An 18,193-nucleotide genomic window follows, 5' to 3' on the forward strand; every position below is an offset into this window, starting at 1 on the left:
AGTCTTTTTTTTTTTTTCTCTGTTTCTTAGATCATTTTCTTGACCAATCTTCAAGGTTGGTCAACTTAATCAAGGTTCATTAAGTCTTCTGCCATGCTGTAGAGACCATTTAGCATATTTATTTGTTTTATTTGGAATATTTTAAAAATAGTTTTCATTTCGATATCTCTTGTCTGTTCATTTACTGGTAACATTTTCCCCCAATTTTTGGAATATATTTTCTTTTGTTTTTGGAATAGATTTATAAAGACTTTGAAGTCTCTGCCAAATTTAGCTTCTGGGCCCACTTTCATTCTGGTCTCTACCTCCCTTATTGCTGGGCATCCTGACATCTCCCATTTCTGCACAGTTAAGCTGACAGCTAGAGACTTGACCTAACAATTGCAACTGGTAGGAAGTTATTTTTAGTAAAGTGAATGAACAGAAAAATTTACCTACAGATCTATTTATTTGGTGGTTTATGTTAAAAAAAATGAAAAGCTAAATGGCAAATAGAAAATTGATTAAAATATGGTAAATTCATGTAATGGAATACTATTCAGACGTTAAAAATAATGATGGAAAGATATTCAAATCATGCTAAATGAAGGAATCATTTAAAAGATACATTATAATCCCACTTTTGCTTAACTAAATTATACATATATATGCAAAAAGAAAATACTGGGTGGATATACATCAGAATGTTAGCAGGTTATCTCAGGAAGATTACAGATTATTTTTATTTGATCACTTTCTGTATTTTTTTTTACAATGACTATATCACATTTGTGATAAGAAAAGTACTTCTGAAGTTATTTTCAGAAATTTGACTATATACATAACAAATTTCTTTTTTCCTCCACAACTTTTATGTCTATTTTAGAAGTATTAAAATACCAGCAGTCTTTTCATACATGCTGCAGAATCATTTTGAATCCCAAGAAAGATCACAGATGAATAATTACTACAAGAGTTTTGTATTCAGATAAGTTAAACATAATATATGTATATGTGTACATAATGCACTGTGTTGCTCTACTCTTAGAAAAAAATTGTTCTTTCTTGGAATACAATATTTGGAGGCCATAGAGCTTAAATAAATATGGAAAAAAATTGAAGCAGGTACACAAGAATAGGGGGAAAACACTGAAGGCTGAAAATTTAATCTGTCATGAGAGGCAGAAACAACTGGAATCATAGACTTATGCTGTAGACTTTCACCATCCAGTATGGTGGCCACTAGCTGTACATGGCTGTTGAGTACTTGACATATGGTTGATCAGATTGAGAAGTGCTATAAGTATAAAATACATAATGATTTTTGAAGAAATAGTACAAAAAAGCAAAATATCTCAGTAATTTAAAAATACTGAATACATGTTAAAAATGATTTACATTTCTCTTTTTTATTAACCTTAATTACTTTCAGATACTTTTTTATACATTGGGAACATTTAGATCTTGATATAAAGTATGGAATGGTAAGCATCCACATATAATTAGATATATTAGATATTCCCACCCCCATGTTTTCCCAGAGTAAGTGCCTTTCTTTGATAGGCTAGAAAGTAAATAGACTTACTCTGGTGGGCAACTCACTTCTGATAAATTTCAGCAGCTAGAACATTCCTGTTATTTTTAAAAGAATGACATTTGAATAGTTGGGACATAATGATTATTTCTCTTTTCAGATCATGTAGCATGGATATGCCAGATCAGTCACTAAGTGGGTAGATATTTGAACAGATTTCTCTAAATCTGACTTGGCTCTTCATTGATAAATTCTACTAGTGTAGAGTTTTCTGACACTACAGTGAAAGGTAGCAGATCCATCTTTTAATATATTTAAATAGGAGAAAGGAGGACAACATTTTACTTTTGTCGTGTTAATGAAAGATTCCTAACAGACTTTATTTCCTTAAGTAAATAAATTCTTTCAGATGAATTATTACCATCTAAAATAATCTGTAAGAAAAGTAAATTATACACCTAGTAAAACAGTGTTATCAGTATTTTGGTTTTCTGTATACTTCTTGGAATTATAGGAGGAATGTAGATGATATTTTTCCCTTACAGCTTGACTGTGTAAGTTATTTTTATGCTGGCCGTAGAATATATATTACATGACCAGAAATGAAGATTCCATTACATTAATTAGTACAAATTGAAAACAATTAGAAAATGTATACTTTATTCTTATCTCTTTCATAAACAAGTATTTTAATACATTGTTATGGCAAGGACTATAGTGGTACTTCCTTTGTGTACTTGTGTCAGTGGAGCTGAAACGTCTTGTCAATTTTCTGTTAAAAATCAAATTATCCTTTGATTTGAGATATGGCACAGATACCTGTTTCCTTCCACAAGACAGAAAAACTAGATTCCAAGATAATTAAGATTTGCCCCAAACCCAAAGAAAAGTAATTGGAACTAAAACTAGAATTCTGTTTTTGGGACAGTTGGCCATTTGTAGCAAAGGACAGCAGATCATTGGTTAAGAACATGAACTTGAGCCAGATTGCCTGCTTCAAATTCCAGCCCATTTAGTTCCTAAGCATGTAACTGTGTTAAACATCTTAACTTTTGTGGCTCACTTACTGATAAATGGGTATAATAATACTATTTACTTTAGAGGATTAAAGAAGTTAATATATGTAAAGCATTTAAAACAGTGAATGGCATATAATGTAATATATTTAATATTAATATTAATAAGATTAATATTGGGATTAATGTTTTGTTGGTATTAATTAAATATATGCTATACTTATCAAAGATATATAAAAATGAAAGTATAAAACATTAGAGTAAAACATAGTTTTATAATCTTGAAATGAAGAAACCTCTCCTAAGTATGATTTAAAAATCTGTCAAGCATAAAAAAAGAATTTTACTACGTAATCAAGAAACTATAGCAAAAGATACCATGAACAAAGTCAAAACATAACAGTAACCTGGGGGAAATACTTACAGCACATAACATTAGGCTAATTTTCTGCTGTGTGAGAACAGTTAGAAATCATTAAGGAAATCTCAATGCTATAGAAAAAGCAAACAGCAGAGAAAAGCACCCAAATGAGAGTCTCAGCATCATTCAAAGTTAACTACTATAAACTAAAGTGTTTCTCACTTTTCAGATTGGCAAAGATTAACATATAGTCAGTATTGGGACGATGAGGCGATATGAAGCATTATTGATGGGAGGTATAAATTGATAGACCTTTTAAGAGATATTTGCCAATAATGTCAATTTTAAAAACATAAACCTTTTGAACTTCCAGTTTGACTTCTAGAAATTTATCTTATAGCTTCATCACAAAAGTTGACCTCATAAATATAGATTAGTTCAACCCCAAGATATTCATCAATGGAGATTCGGTAAATAATGTTATATCTCTACAATGAAGTACTATATGTAAATTTTTAAAAGAATAATGAGGATTTATATATGCTAATACAGAAGGATATTCAGCATATATTAAGTAAAAGCAAGTTGCAGAACTGTAATATCCTTTTTGTGTGTTTAAAAAATCAAGTAAATTATATACATACTTACATATGCATTACATAGATACATGGATATACAGAGGATGCATAACCATTAACTGTAACTATATCTGGGAAATAGGATATAAGTTACTAGGCAGAGATTTTTAATTCATACTCTTTATTGTTTAAATTTTTTTCTACAGTGGGTATATTGTTACTTTTATAGTTAGGAAAAATAAAAACTGAGAAAAAAGTTTTAGCTGTGTGCAGTGGCTCATGCCTATAATCCCAGCATTTTGGGAGGTTGAGGGAGGAGAGTCAAAAAGTTGAGTCTAGGAGTTTAAGACCAGCCTGGGCACACAGTGAGACCCTGTCTCTACAAGAAAATAAATTTAGAAACATTAGCTGGGCAGTGATGTTTGGGAGACCAGCCTGGGCAACACAGTGAGAGCCCGTCTCTGTAAGAAATAAATAAGTAAAAATTAGCTGGTCACCATGGTGCACGCCTGTGGTCGCAGCTACTCGGGAGGCTGAGGTGAGAAGATTGCTTGATCCCAGGAGAACAAGGCTGTAGTGAACCATGATCATGCCATCGCACTCTCTAGAGCCTGGGGTCAGAGCGAGACCCTGTCTCAAAGTTTAAACTTCTTCCAGGATGGGTATATTAGTTACTGATAGCTGCAAAACAAAATACCCCCCAAGCTTAACAACTTAAAACAACAACTATTTATTTCACAGTTTCTCAGGAAATTAAACTTGGGAGCAGCCTAGCTAGATGGTTCTGGCTCAGGGTCTCTCATGAGATAACCTGTTGGCTGGGCTATAGTTATCTCAAGATTCTACTGAGTTTGGAGGATCTGCCTGAAAGCTCAGTCGTGGTTGTTGGCAGATCTTAGTTTCTCTTTGGCTGTTGGCCAGAGAGTTAAGTTCCTCCTTGCATGGGCTTCTTCATAGGGCTGTTCACGGCTTGGCAGCTTAGCTTCTTTCAGACTGGGGTATCTGAGAGAAAGAGAGCCAGAGCTCAAGACTGGGCTAACATGGAAGTGACATATCATCACCTCTGCCATATGCTATTGTTCATACAGACCAGTCCTGGTACATTGTGAGAGAGGACTACAAGGGTGTGAATAACAGGAGGTGGGGATCATTGGGGGCCATGTTGGAGGCTGGCTACCATAATGGGTCTATAACAGTGTATGCCTTTCGTAATAAGTTGGGATTATGGAAAAGAAAGTTAATTGGGTCAATATTTAAGTGGGGGCTATTTTTAAAAATTGATTATCTCTTTACCAATACCTGTAAATACTTGCTTTTCTTTTTCAGGTCCAGCCCAGAATCAAATGCAGGTTCCATCTGGATACGGATTGCATCATCAAAACTATATTGCTCCCTCAGGACATTACTCTCAAGGACCTGGGAAAATGACCTCATTGCCATTGGATACCCAGTGTAGTGATTACTACTCTGCTCTCTATACAGTACCAACACAAAATGTGACTCCTAACACAGTGAACCAGCAACCAGGAGCACAGCAGATGTACAGCAGGGGTCCTCCTGCACCTCATATTGTGGGATCCACTCTAGGATCTTTCCAAGGTGCTGCATCATCAGCATCCCATTTGCATACGAGTGCCTCCCAACCATACTCCTCTTTTGTGAATCACTACAATAGTCCAGCCATGTACTCTGCCAACTCTTCTGTTGCGTCTCAGGGATTTCCCTCTACTTGTGGTCATTATGCTATGTCAACTGTTTCTAGTGCCGCGTATCCTAGTGTTTCATATCCCTCTCTGCCTGCTGGTGATACATATGGGCAAATGTTTACCTCACAGAATGCTCCGACTGTTAGGCCAGTTAAAGATAATTCATTCTCTGGTCAAAATACAGCTATCAGCCATCCATCGCCACTTCCACCTCCACCATCACAACAGCACCACCAGCAGCAAAGTCTTTCAGGATACAGTACTCTAACGTGGTCAGCTCCAGGCCTTCCATCGACTCAAGACAATCTCATCCGAAACCACACAGGATCCCTGGCTGTAGCGAACAACAACCCAACCATTACTGGTAGGTTGAATGAAAAGTTCACCAAAACGTGTTTGAAAATCAGTGCATTCCCAATTAAGTTATTATTTACATGAAGGTTAGAGGTGATATTGCCTAATAGAAAAACTGGAAGTTTGCTAATTTATTGTGGTTTTTTGCAGCACCTCTTTGAACCCTTTCTTCTCATCCATTCCCAATTAGCCACCCAGCCATCTGCCTTGTCTAGCTTGGTTCCTTGGATGATCAGTCAACATTTATTGATATATTTTATATATCTGCAATAGTTGTCTTTAATGTGAATTAGATACAGGGCAAAATGGAAGAGTCTGTTTTGAGGATATGTTGGTCACTATTTTCTCTTTTATACTACTTCAACCTTGGGACAGTTGTTTTTTAGCCAGAGCCCCACTTACTTAGAAAAAAGGATGGTTTGCAGCAGTGCACTGGTTTCCCCAAGTTAGCCCCTATTAGTGACTTTTGCAGAAGACATCTTTCCTGCACATAAACAGTGTTTCTCATTTTCAGATTAGTAAGTTAGGCTGAAAGATGAGGAAGGTAAAGGAAGATGCATGAAGAATACCCTGGTATTTAGCCCTTCTGACCTTCCTAAACCAAGGTGTTGTTAAATTTTTTCATTTAAAAATTATGTATGTAAGACGTGGCTTGCCTTTTTTTTTTTGACACAGGGTCTCACTTTATCACCGAGGCTAGGCATGATCTTGGCTCACGGCAGCCTCGACCTCCTGGGCTCAAGCAATCCTCCCATCTCAGCCCCACAAGTAGCTGGGACTACCAGGCATATGCCACCACACCCAGCTAATTTTGTAGAGATGGGGTTTTGCCACGTTGCCCAAGCTGGTCTCGAACACGCGAGCTACCGTGCCTGGCCCAATGTGGCTTTTTAAGTGCATTGTTTCATAGGATATATTCATTTTAATTCAATTTGCGAACTTGAATTTAACAGAATCTGCTTTTGAACCGAATGAAAATGTATGTAAAAAATGGGAATTGGTAAAGCTGTGGTAACTTTTGGAATGATGTCTTTAGATTGTGTATCATTATTTGGATAGCCATGTGTCAAAGATGCTGTGGAAAGATATCCTTCTCTGGACAATTAGATTATTTAAAATTAGAACTTTAATATTAGACCCGAGCTGTACATTTGAGATCATCTACTCTTTCATTGCTATGTCGTTTAGAAATGCTTTCAGCTACAAGCAGCTGAATAGTAGTTTAAACAAAAAGGGGGTATTTTCCTCACATCACAAGTCTAGGTGGATGCAGTGGATCCAGCTGTTCTTGGTATCCTTTTTTCTCTTTCCACTCTGCCACCTGTAGCATGTAGGTTATAGAAACAAGATACTTCTGTACCTATAGACATTAAGTCAGAATTAAAAGCAGCAAGAAGGGAGAGGAAAGGGGACTGGTTAGTGGCATTGACAGACTTCATTTTACACATCATTTGCCATAGCTGTTTAAAAGACCATTCCTAGCTTCAGGGAAGGCTGGAAAATGAATATTGAGTCTTTTTTTTAGCATCCATAGTAGAGGCAAGCAAGAAAAAAGGGAGTTAGCACTGACTTGGGTGAGTCAACTCAAAGTGTCTGTCACAGTTCCGAAATCTGGCTGTCTACCAGAATCACTGGCACAGATTGTGATATTCAACTACAATTTACTGAGCTAGAATAGAATCTCCAGGGTACTCTTGAGAATCTATTTCTAACTGGATCTTCAGTGATGCTGTGAAACAGATCTAAATTTTACTGTAGTCCTTTCGTTTTACAAATGAAGAAAGTTATCCAAGTTGAATTGCCTGTGGTCATTAATGGTAGAAACAGAGCTTGGCCTAGAGGTCAGTTTCTTCTGTCTCCCTCAGAACCAGGGCTTTCTGTCCTCTAGAAATTGTTTTCCTCTCTCTTCTTTCAACATTCCATTTACAGATCCACTTATCCTAAAGTCCTTCCAACTTAAGGATTTTGTGACTTTCATGACAAAGGAAATACAAGTAATTCCTATCTTAGTTCTGAGGTGGGAATAGCACCCTGGATGGAACTAATTTATATTGAGATGTGTCAGGGAAATATGGGGTCACTTGGCTAATGAACAGAACATGTAATTGGGAAAGGCCTATCATTAAGAAAAGATTAAATAAAGGGGGAGAATAATTACAAAACTATTCTCTGTTTGAATAACTGCCCTAATGGGTCCTGTAGGCAGAGAGGCAGGATATATTTTCATTCTTTTAATCTTAGTACTGTACTGTGAATGCCATAATGAATATATTTTAGAATTTAATTTGTGTTCAGAAATGGGTTTTTTTTTTTCCTGCATTTAGATTGGTAAATTACTTTTTAATTGAAGTTCAGAGGTTGACAAATTAAATATTATCTCAGGTTAATATGACAAACATGCTTCATTTCAAAAAAATAGAGGTTATTTTAAAAATCTACTTTAAAATTAAATATTGCCGAAGTTCCCAAACTTTCTCAGTTGATATATTTCAATATTTTTCAAGTGCCCCATGTAACTTAGTAGTAGTTCATAAGATATCTGACACATATCACTGTTTTTCTTGACAATTTAAAATATTCCTTGGAAACCTGCGAATTTGTTACAGTGCCTTGGGGAGCCTAGGTAAAAGTACCTTGTACTAGGTATAGGGTATGGGAATACTAGTTTAATGTTCTAGAAAGTCTGGCAACATAATTGCTTTCACTACTCAAATTATATTTTCACATTAAAATGAAAATCTTAGGTATTAAACATAGTTTTGTGTTTTGTTTTGTTTTGTTTTGTTTTTGAGATGGAGTCTCACTTTGTCACCCAGGCTGGAGTGCAGTGGTGCGATCCCCGCTCACTGCAAGCTCCGCCTCCCATGTTCATGCCGTTCTCCTGCCTCAGCCTGCCGAGTAGCTGGGACTAGAGGCACCTGCCACCACGCCCGGCTAATTTTTTTGTATTTTTAGTAGAGACAGGGTTTCACCATGTTGGTCAGGATGGTCTCGATCTCCTGACCTTGTAATCCGTCCGCCTTGGCCTCCCAAAGTGCTGGGATTACAGGTGTGAGCCACCGCACCCGGCCAATAGTTTTGTGTTAAATTCAACCTTTGAATAATTGACAAAAATGATTACCTTCTTTACTACGTGATTATACTATCTTCATTTCAGATATACTAGAAGTCCTCAGTCATTTTATAGAGTTGGAGATGCAAAAGCGTAAACCTGAGTTAAGCAAATATCAAAAATATGATAGATGGATACATACTGTTATTTTTAGGCAGCTAATGAATTCATATTCAAAACATAGACTAAAGGGGACCTTTAAATATTGTCTCATTTGCTTTATTTTAGAAAAGCCTATTAGTACATTATAATTCAGTACTAGAACTTCAATTATTTTATTAAAAAGTCCAAGTATGTATGTTTTGAGTGTTACATTAGTTGTTAAAGTTGGTTGCACTTTTGGCTAGTGTTTAAAAGGTGTCATTTCATTAGGCCATTTAAAAATTTTAAAACTGTCACTGTAGGTGAATCTCTAGGATAGTCAAGTAACCTAGTATAGAATTGTAACAGATAATAAGTACAGAAACTCTTTTTTAGTTTGAGGTGAAGTTGCCTGAGTGTGACTTGGGGATGTAAAGATGCCCATTTTTGACAGCAAGATGAGTACCAAAACTCTGTAGATTCATTTAAAATAATTTTATTAATTTGTCTTTAGTATCCCTTTGTTTTACAAAGCACATACTTTTAAAAATTAGCAAGATAAGTCTTGTTGCCAAGATGTAGAATTTTGCCGGAAAAATTATTTTGATTAAAGTTAATTATTTTGAAAATTTCTTGCTTAATAAGAACCACATCTTGATAGCATATTATAAAACAGTAGTGTCTGATTAATGCTGTTTTCTGATGCACAGTTTTATACAAAAGCATTTAAAAAGCTACTTGAGTAAAAATAATAAGCATTTATATAATTCTTCACAGTTGATCTTAGCCAAAAGGCTGAGAAGCGGTATATAATTCTTGAATAAAAGTCCACTACACATATGACACTAAGATATAGTCACTGATAAGTTAATACTGTATCTGTCATCTCTGGTTAGTAATGTGCCTGAGGAAAAGCAAAAGCAAATACCTTGTAGGACATGATTATTTGGACATAGAAATATAAGTAAGAAATAAATTAGACAGCCACATTGGAAAAATAAAATGCTCATACAAAATACAAGTAGTGCAGTACAAGAGACTATTTTTAGTTTTGGAAAGTTGTGTGATTGCAGAGTTATGGGAATACCGTAATTTTACTCCCTCACATACTCATTCCTTCAGTTTTTCTAAAGATACTCTTGAACCTTTTTTCATCTTTTTTCAACTTTGTGCCCACTACTTGTAAATTTTTCTACATGTTCCTCCCTCTCCAAGCTGAGAAGATGAGATGTTCATCTTTGTGTTCACTTACTTCAGATTCTGGCTTTAGCTGTTATCCCCTCTCCAGAGTATCAGCCTCAATTTCTGCTGGACTGTGGCATTTGGATAGGTGAGAGGAATTAATGAAAGAAAAACATACTCCTTGTCCTATATGTAATCAGAAGCCATTAAAAGTTTATAAGCAAGGTGTTGGCACGATCAATTTGTGTTTCAGAACTTTCTTCTGTGAACAGTGTAGTAGGTAACTGGAGGAGGAAGAACCTAGATCAAGAAAACCAGCTGGAAAGGAATTATTACAATTATTTAGGTGAAGGATGATAACTTGGGCTGGATTTATTTATGCAGAAGACAGATGATAGAGATGACTTCAAGGATTTGTTGATATAGTTTATGAAGGAAAAAGAAGAATACAAGATGACTTAAAATTTCTAACTTTGAACAACTTGAATGGGTAGTGGTACTAATCTCTCCTAGTTTCTAAAGAATTTTTTGCACAATTAAGATGGGGCTTAGTTTTACAGGATTATATTAATAAAGGAGTATTCTTTTCAGAGGCCATCTACATACCTAATCCTCATATGTGTTATGCATGAAGAAGTGAATTCTAAGTAACTAACAGGGAACTAAGGAGCTACTAAGAACTAAAGGCCCGGCATGGTGGCTCAGCCTGTAATTCCAGCACTTTGGGAGGCTGAGGCAGAAGGATCACTTGAGCCCAAGAGTAAAAGTAAAAAATTAACTAAGGAACTGCCGTAATTATCAAAAAAAAAAGAAAATATTTATTTTTGAATCATGATTTCCTTCTCTCAGAAATCACACCTCAGAAACTAAACAGTGCAGCAGTGCATTTTGCGTAGTCCAGTTTTATGTGTTGTTTGTTTTGTCAAATTCCCTTTGTGAAAGGAGCAGCTTCTTGGTTGGTGTGCTTCCCTGGTCCTTAATGTTAGTAGACCTTGTCTCCATTCATCCAACAAATACTTGAAAGCTAATTATGTTCCATGACTTGTTCTAATGTTGGGAGATAAAATAGTGCATAAAAACACTTAGTGCTATCCTCATAAAGTTTGCAGTTCACTTAGAGAAGCAAATATTATCCAGATAAACACAAATGAATGTAAAATTCCTATTATTATTTAAGCATCATGAAGCAACCGTATATGGTACTTCGGAGCATTACTTTAGGTGCATTTAGCCTGTTAGTCATGAAGCCTAGAGAAGTCTTCCCTAAGAAAGTAATACTTTAGCTGTAATCTGAAGGATAAAGTCTCCATGTATAAAATTAATTGCAGGTGAAGTAAGTGTGTAAATGCAAAAAAGGCAAAACTTTAAAACTTCTCAGAGAAAATCTCTATCTATAGAACCTTGGGGTAGGGAAGGAATTTTTAAGGACAGTACACATAATGCTAGCCATAAAGGATAAACATGATAAACTCAACTCATTTCTAATTTAAAACTTTTCCTTATTGAAAGACAACATGAAGAAAAGAAAAACACAAGCTGCGAACTGGGAAAAAATGTATATGCTTACAGTATTTACCCAGAATATACAAGTGCTGCATAGAAATTAATAAGGAAAAGACCAACAACCAAAAGAAAAATACTTGAATAGGCATTGCACAGAAGATGAAATGAAAACATAATCTCATTAATAAACAGTGAAAAGCAAATTAAAACTAGAATGGGATATCATCTTATACCTAGTAACAGATGGATAAAAATTAGAAAGTCTAACAATACCAAGGAATGGTGAGGATGTGGAGTAACAGGAAACTCTTAGACACTCTTGATAGGAGGTTGTATTCATTCATATTTTAGGAAAATTTGGCATTAGTAGATTGAAAATAACCACACCCCACAACACAGCTATCTGTCTTCCATATACTCTAGAGAAGTTCTCCTCAAACTATACATCTGTGTCACCTGCGATCTTATTTAAAATGTAGGTTCTAATTCACCAGGTCTTTTATGGCTTGGCCTAAGATTCTACTTTCTAACAAGCTTCTACATGAGGTGTTGCTAGTCTGTGGACTACACTTTGAGTATGAGGGCCATAAAGCACCACTTCTTGTTTTAGATGGATGCCTCTCAAATGATTTTTGTTTGAGATACTGGACAAAGAGACTAGTCTGCTTTCTAGGCCAAAGACCTCATTTCCTACAGAGCTGTCCCCAGGGCTGAGGGATTCGATATCCCTTGCTGCACACCTCCACATATTTGAGCTGTGGCACCTATGTATAGAAGCTCTGCCCTAGGGAAACTTGCACATCTATACCAGGGACAAGTGCGTGAGTATTCATAGTTGCACTGTTTGTGAAAACAAAAAATTGGAAATAACCTAAAAGTCCATTAATGGCAGAATGAATAAATAAGTTATATTCTTCCATTGGACTTCTGAACAGCAGTGAAAATGAAGTAGAGCTGCACTCATTAACATGACTGAATCCCAGGAATGTAGCACAGGAAATATGGAAGAATACCTGCAGTATGTTATTGTTATAAAGTTTACAAAACGAGCAAAAATAATGTCTAGGGATACTTATATGTGTGGTAAACTATTTGAAAACAAAAGCAAAAGAATAAACATGATTCAGGAGGGGGCAGGGGAATGCCTTCTGTGAGGAGCATACTGAGAGCTTCAACAATATTGGAAATGTTTTATTTTCAAAATTGGATGCTGAGTTCATGGGTATTTATTTTATTATGCATATATATGTATATATACACATACATAGATGTGTATCAATACATACATGTACATACACATATACCTGATATGATTTCATTTTATGATTTTGAGACAGGGTCTCCCGCTTTCACCCAGGCTGGAGTGCAGTGGCAAGATCTTGGCTCACTGCAACCTCCTCCTCCTGGGCTCAAGCCATCCTCCCACCTCAGCCTCACCAGTAGCTGAGGACCACGGATGCGCACCACCATGCCTGACTAATTTTTGTATTTTTCAGTAGAGATGGGGTTTTGCCGTGTTGCCCAGGCTGGTCTCAAACACCTGGGCTCAAGCAATCTGCCCACCTTGGCCTCCTAAACTGCTGGGATTATAGGTATGAGCAACCACACCCGACCCTAATTTTAGACAATTATATCTTTCTCAGTTTTTACTTGGATACTGTTAAATATTCTTAGTCACTGTTTTATGTTGGCAGTTTTGGTGATAATGTCAGTTATCTATTGCTGGTTTAAAATAACATGATTTATTATTTTTCTTGGTTCTGTGGGTTTGCTGGATAGTTCTTCTGCAGGTTTTTCTTGAATTCACTCATGTGAATTCATTTTGCTGGAGGTTTGCAGGACTAGAAGATTCTAAGATGGCTTCACTCACATGTCTAGCAGATGGTGCAGACTCTTCACTAGGGTTCCTATGTTTTTCTGTACGTGGCTAGACCAGCTTCCCTACATGATGATCCATGCAGCATTTCAGAGTGGAAAGGTGTAAGCTGCAGTGTCCCTCGAGACTTGAGGTCTGGGACTTGTACACTTTTATTTCTGCCACATACTGTTGATTAAAGCCAGTCACAGGGTTTGCTGTGATTCAAAGCGTGGTAAAATAGACTCCATATTGATGAAAGGAACTGTAAAATATTGTGATGATGTTTTTAATCTTCCACAATGATAGTTTGTCTTCCTACTGAAAATGATGAAACAGTCAGCATATTTAGACTACCTTCTTTCACCATTCCTCATATGTGCTTATGTTGTTTTTACATTGTTAGGACATATAACACATTTTGTTTTGTCACCATATTCCTATTTGTTTCAGCCCCAGAACTAAAGTCGTTTACATATATACACACACACTATACATAGACGCACATACATATATGTGCAGGTATATATATGTAGATTTATTCAGTATATCGTAACTGCTCACCAGGAGTCTTTTGCCATAGGTTTTTCAGTTATCTCTTGGTTGGATAATCTTCAATAACTTACCCAGTATTTCTCAACCAGGGATGATTTTGCCTTCTAGGAGACATTTGGTATTTTGAGCTATCACAAAGACCCATGACGAGTCATGTGCACTTTATTCCAGAAGTTCAACCTCGTGTTATGGTTAGGCCCTTACTTAGTTACATGTGAAATAAGGCATCTGGTTAGAAACAGCAGATGAGAAGTAGCAGTTTACAGTGCAAAATGAGATCTGAACTGATACTAGAAGTGTTTATGGAATTCAGAGACCACATTATTGCAGAGTCAAAAACCTCTTACTCATCTCCTTACCTGAGTCACCATTGCATAGTACAATAATCTGTGCAATAAGTAGTATTCATAGAGATCATTAGTAAATAAAAGTTTTTTGAGTTCATTTTGTTTAAGAAGGTAAGGAAGATTGTGAAATATTTTAGGAAAATTGTCATTAAAGTTTATTAAAACATTTGATAAGTAATTTTTCAGTTTTTAAAAAATCATTTGTACCACCTTCTTTTCTAGATATACTACGTAAATGTGATGCTATTGAAGTTTCTACAAGAACTTCAGATAAACTGTATTTTGTTAGTGATATATATTATTATATATTATATAATTATATATTATATACATTATATGTGGTACTATATTATATATTAATGTATTTCAAGTTTCTGTGGATGAAATAGTTTCTTCTCTTCAATTGCAGATTCCTTATCCTGTCCTGTTATGCAAAATGTTCAGCCTCCCAAGTCCAGCCCAGTGGTATCCACTGTTTTATCAGGATCCTCAGGATCCTCATCAACAAGAACACCTCCCACTGCAAATCACTCAGTTGAGCCTGTGACCTCAGTTACACACCCATCAGAGCTATTACAACAAAAAGGTATTTGAGATATTTATTATCATATACACACACAGACGCACATACGTATTTGAATAGCTGATTTCAAAAAGTTAAACTGTAGGATCCTAATTTATAGAAGATATGAAAAAAAGTTATTTATAATCTCAATCCAAACACAACTGTTGGAATATTAACTTACAGTGTCTCATATATGTTTTACATAATTACATACCATTTTGTATTTTGCTTTTCTGTTTATTACACATAGTTCTTCATATATATTGAGTCTTTATTGCTCTTTTTATGGCTAATTATTCATTGTGTCAATGTATAATGGTTTATTTCATTCCTCTGTCATGGGACATTTATTTCCTATTTTTTAAAGGTTATTATAGTTTCTTTTAGGACAGAGAAGCCAAAACTTTATTATTTAGTGACTCTCCATATCCTATTTGATTATTTCTGTGCTTTTTGTTATTGATAATAGAAAGTAAGCTTTGATAGAATTTTGCAAATGAAAGGGGGTGAAAATGAAATTGTAACCCATACTCTTGCGTCATTGAAGAACTATATGATTTATTGTTTGTTTAATATTCTCCATGTGTTAAGTAAGTAAAAGGTAGTAAAATGTGTTGTTTTGACCCTGCTTCCCCACATTGTTTCTTTTGGCAGTTTTTTGTTTTTGTTTTTGTTTTTGTTTTTCCTGTCTGGCTAAAATTCCAAAGTATTGATGTTTCGGGTTAATATATGGCATTTTTGATTTGATCAGAGATGATTGAACTGTTTTCAAGAATCTATAGTTTGTATTTCCAGAGCAACCATTATATTATTTTAGGGACTGTACTCACTATGTAATGACAGCTCCTAACCTTGAGTGTGAAGAACCTTCTTATAGGTCTGAAACTGAGAAAAGGAAAAAAGCATGATAAATTCCTAGGGTGATCTCATTGCTTATATCTGTTGAGTGTCTGTGTGATCAACAGAGACCTTTCTGTCAATTGATCAGATGATACATTACACATTTTCTTACTTGGTTTTTTGGAAAAGGAACTGCAGCACCAAAGAGTGTCTGTTGATTCTCAACAAACCAGTGGGTATACTGGAAATTGAATTTAGTTCTTAAAAGTATTTGCCTTCAAAGTGAAGGTCCAGTAGTAGTTTTGTTTATTACGAATCAAAAAAGCTTTTAGGATAGATCAAAGCCCTAACTAAATGAATGGTGTCTTTTCTTGTTTTTCCTCTACATTGATGACTGCCTTCCATTTCTTTAATGTTTTGCTTTTTTTGGCCTATTACATTGCCCCTGCTGATTATTTCTTCATATTTTGTTTTTGTTTTTGTTTTTTTTTTGGAGGTGGGAGTCTTGCTCTGTCACCCGGGGTTGAGTGCAGTGGCACGATCTTGGCTTACTGCAGCCTCTACCTCCTGGGTTCCAGCGAGTCTCTTGTCTCAGCCTCCTGGGTAGCTGGGATTACAGGCGCACACCATCACGCCCTGCTAATTTTTGTATTTTGAGTGGAGACGGGGTTTTACCATGTTGGCCAGGCTGGCCTCAAACTTTTGACCTCAGGTGATCCGCCCACCTTGGCCTCCCAAAGTGCTGGGATTACAGGCGTGAGCCACCACGCCCGGCCCCTATCATATTTTCTTTTTGACCATCTTACTGTAAATACCATCCTACCATCTTTTTATAAATATTATTTTGTAAATGGTTTCCCCACTGAACAATTACAATTATATTTCTTCTTTTTTCTATTAAAATATATTTTGAAAGTAGAAGAAGCTGCCATTTATTGAGCACATACAATATATCAGATACTTTATATCTCATTAATTCACATATTAATCTTATGACATAGATATTCTTTGTTTTTTACAGATGAGAAAAGTGAGATTGACAGAGGTTAGGTAACTTGCCCAAGACTACAAGTTAATAAGTAGCAAAGCAAAAGATTTTTTAACTCAGATCTCTCTATCTTGTATTCTTTCTATAAAATAAAGCTGAATTTTTGTTGTCATTGGCTGTTGACAAACTAACTCTTGATTTACCTAAGATAAGTTTCTTGCTTAAGTAGCAGAAAATATCATACTGGGGACACCTGAATTGTAGTTTTTAGTGTTCCTTTTTCATAAGTAGGAGAATGGCCTTTTAGTGACTTCTTTGTCTTTGGAAAGATCTGGGCTACACAACCTAATTGAGTCAGGGTTACTACATATGTTGGTGCGAATTGTCATTTGCATGAATGGAGCTTCTTCAAATTGTGCAGTGTATCATCTGCATAGGGTTTACTGTGGGCCTGATATGACCTACTAAAGTGATCATACTTAAAAAGAGATTAGCTTTTTTCTTCCAAATTCAAAGACACCGTTGCTTAGTTGTTCTCCCAAGACTAAGCATTTTTTTTCTGTTTTTAGGGGAGACATCAAATTTTTGTTTGAGTAGCCCCTAAAATTTTTTTTATAAACTACCTACTTGAACATTTTTTAGATTGATATCTAAAATTTTTCATCAAAAATTTAAATACTTGTAGTTATGCAATTTTTAACATATATGCTGGCTGACTTCTATAACAGAGATGTTACATTATTCTTTCAAATGTACCCTTTGGAATGATACCTACCATCGTCCTTTTGCAAAAAACACAAATATCCCTTCTTTAACATTTGGGAAGTTTACATTTTTCGTTTTTCTATTTGATGGCATATCCCCTTTCTTTAATGTAATAATAAAATATATTCTTATACTAGAAACTCTTTTATCACTCTATTGTGCTTTTCCATTACCATAATATATAAATTGAAATGTTAAAATTTGTTTTATTATCTATGACTTTAAGTCTCTAAATAGTATATTTTCTTTTGAATGAAGCCATCAGTCACTACAACTTTTTCTCTCTCTCTCCCTCTCTTTTTTTTTTTTTTTTTTTTTTTTTGAGACAGGCTCACTCTGTCACCCAGGCTGGAGTGCAGTGGCATGATCTTGGGTCACTGCAGCCTCTGCCTCCCAGATGCAAGCAATTCTCATGTCTCAGCCTCCTGAGTAGCTGGGATTACATGGATGCGCCAACATGCCCAGCTAATATTTGTATTTTTAGTAGAGACGGGGTTTCACCATGTTGACCAGGCTGGTCTCAAACTCCTGGCCTCAAGTGATCTGCCTGCCTAGGCCTCCCAAAGTGTTGGGATTACAGGCGTAACCATTGTGCCTGGCCAATCACTACAGCTTTTATTGTTGGTATAAAATTGGTCAAAACAACAGAAGCATCACGAATTTTGGTATTTATGTGAAGTATGTTTTTATTGGAAATACATCTTTCATATTTGAAATGAATGGGCTGTCTCGTCTCCCCACTATAGCTTTGTATCTGAGTTGAATATGATTCATTGTTAGAATATGGTAATGTTCAGATAAATTTCATTCTTAGTTTTTATTTTCATACATATAATTGCTGAGAAACATTGTTCACATAAAGTATATTAGAA

At 35.5% G+C, this 18,193-nt stretch overlaps 1 protein-coding gene across 5 annotated transcripts in view; it reads left to right on the forward strand.

Annotated features, from left to right (window-relative positions):
- The window catches only part of SEC24B (SEC24 homolog B, COPII coat complex component), a 106,274-nt gene that overhangs the window by 24,507 nt on the left and 63,574 nt on the right, over window positions 1-18,193 (forward strand). For 4 of the 5 annotated variants that reach the window (XM_024246243.3, XM_024246242.3, XM_024246240.3 and 1 more), the window contains exons 2-3: window positions 4,795-5,538; window positions 14,573-14,749. In XM_024246243.3, coding sequence (XP_024102011.2) covers window positions 4,795-5,538; window positions 14,573-14,749 — 921 coding nt within the window. The remainder of the gene's footprint in view (window positions 1-4,794; window positions 5,539-14,572; window positions 14,750-18,193) is intronic. The other variant, XM_054554305.2, reaches the window with a different exon arrangement.

The sequence above is a fragment of the Pongo abelii genome, chromosome 3 (genome assembly GCF_028885655.2).
Source record: "Pongo abelii isolate AG06213 chromosome 3, NHGRI_mPonAbe1-v2.0_pri, whole genome shotgun sequence".
Taxonomy (NCBI): domain Eukaryota; kingdom Metazoa; phylum Chordata; class Mammalia; order Primates; family Hominidae; genus Pongo; species Pongo abelii.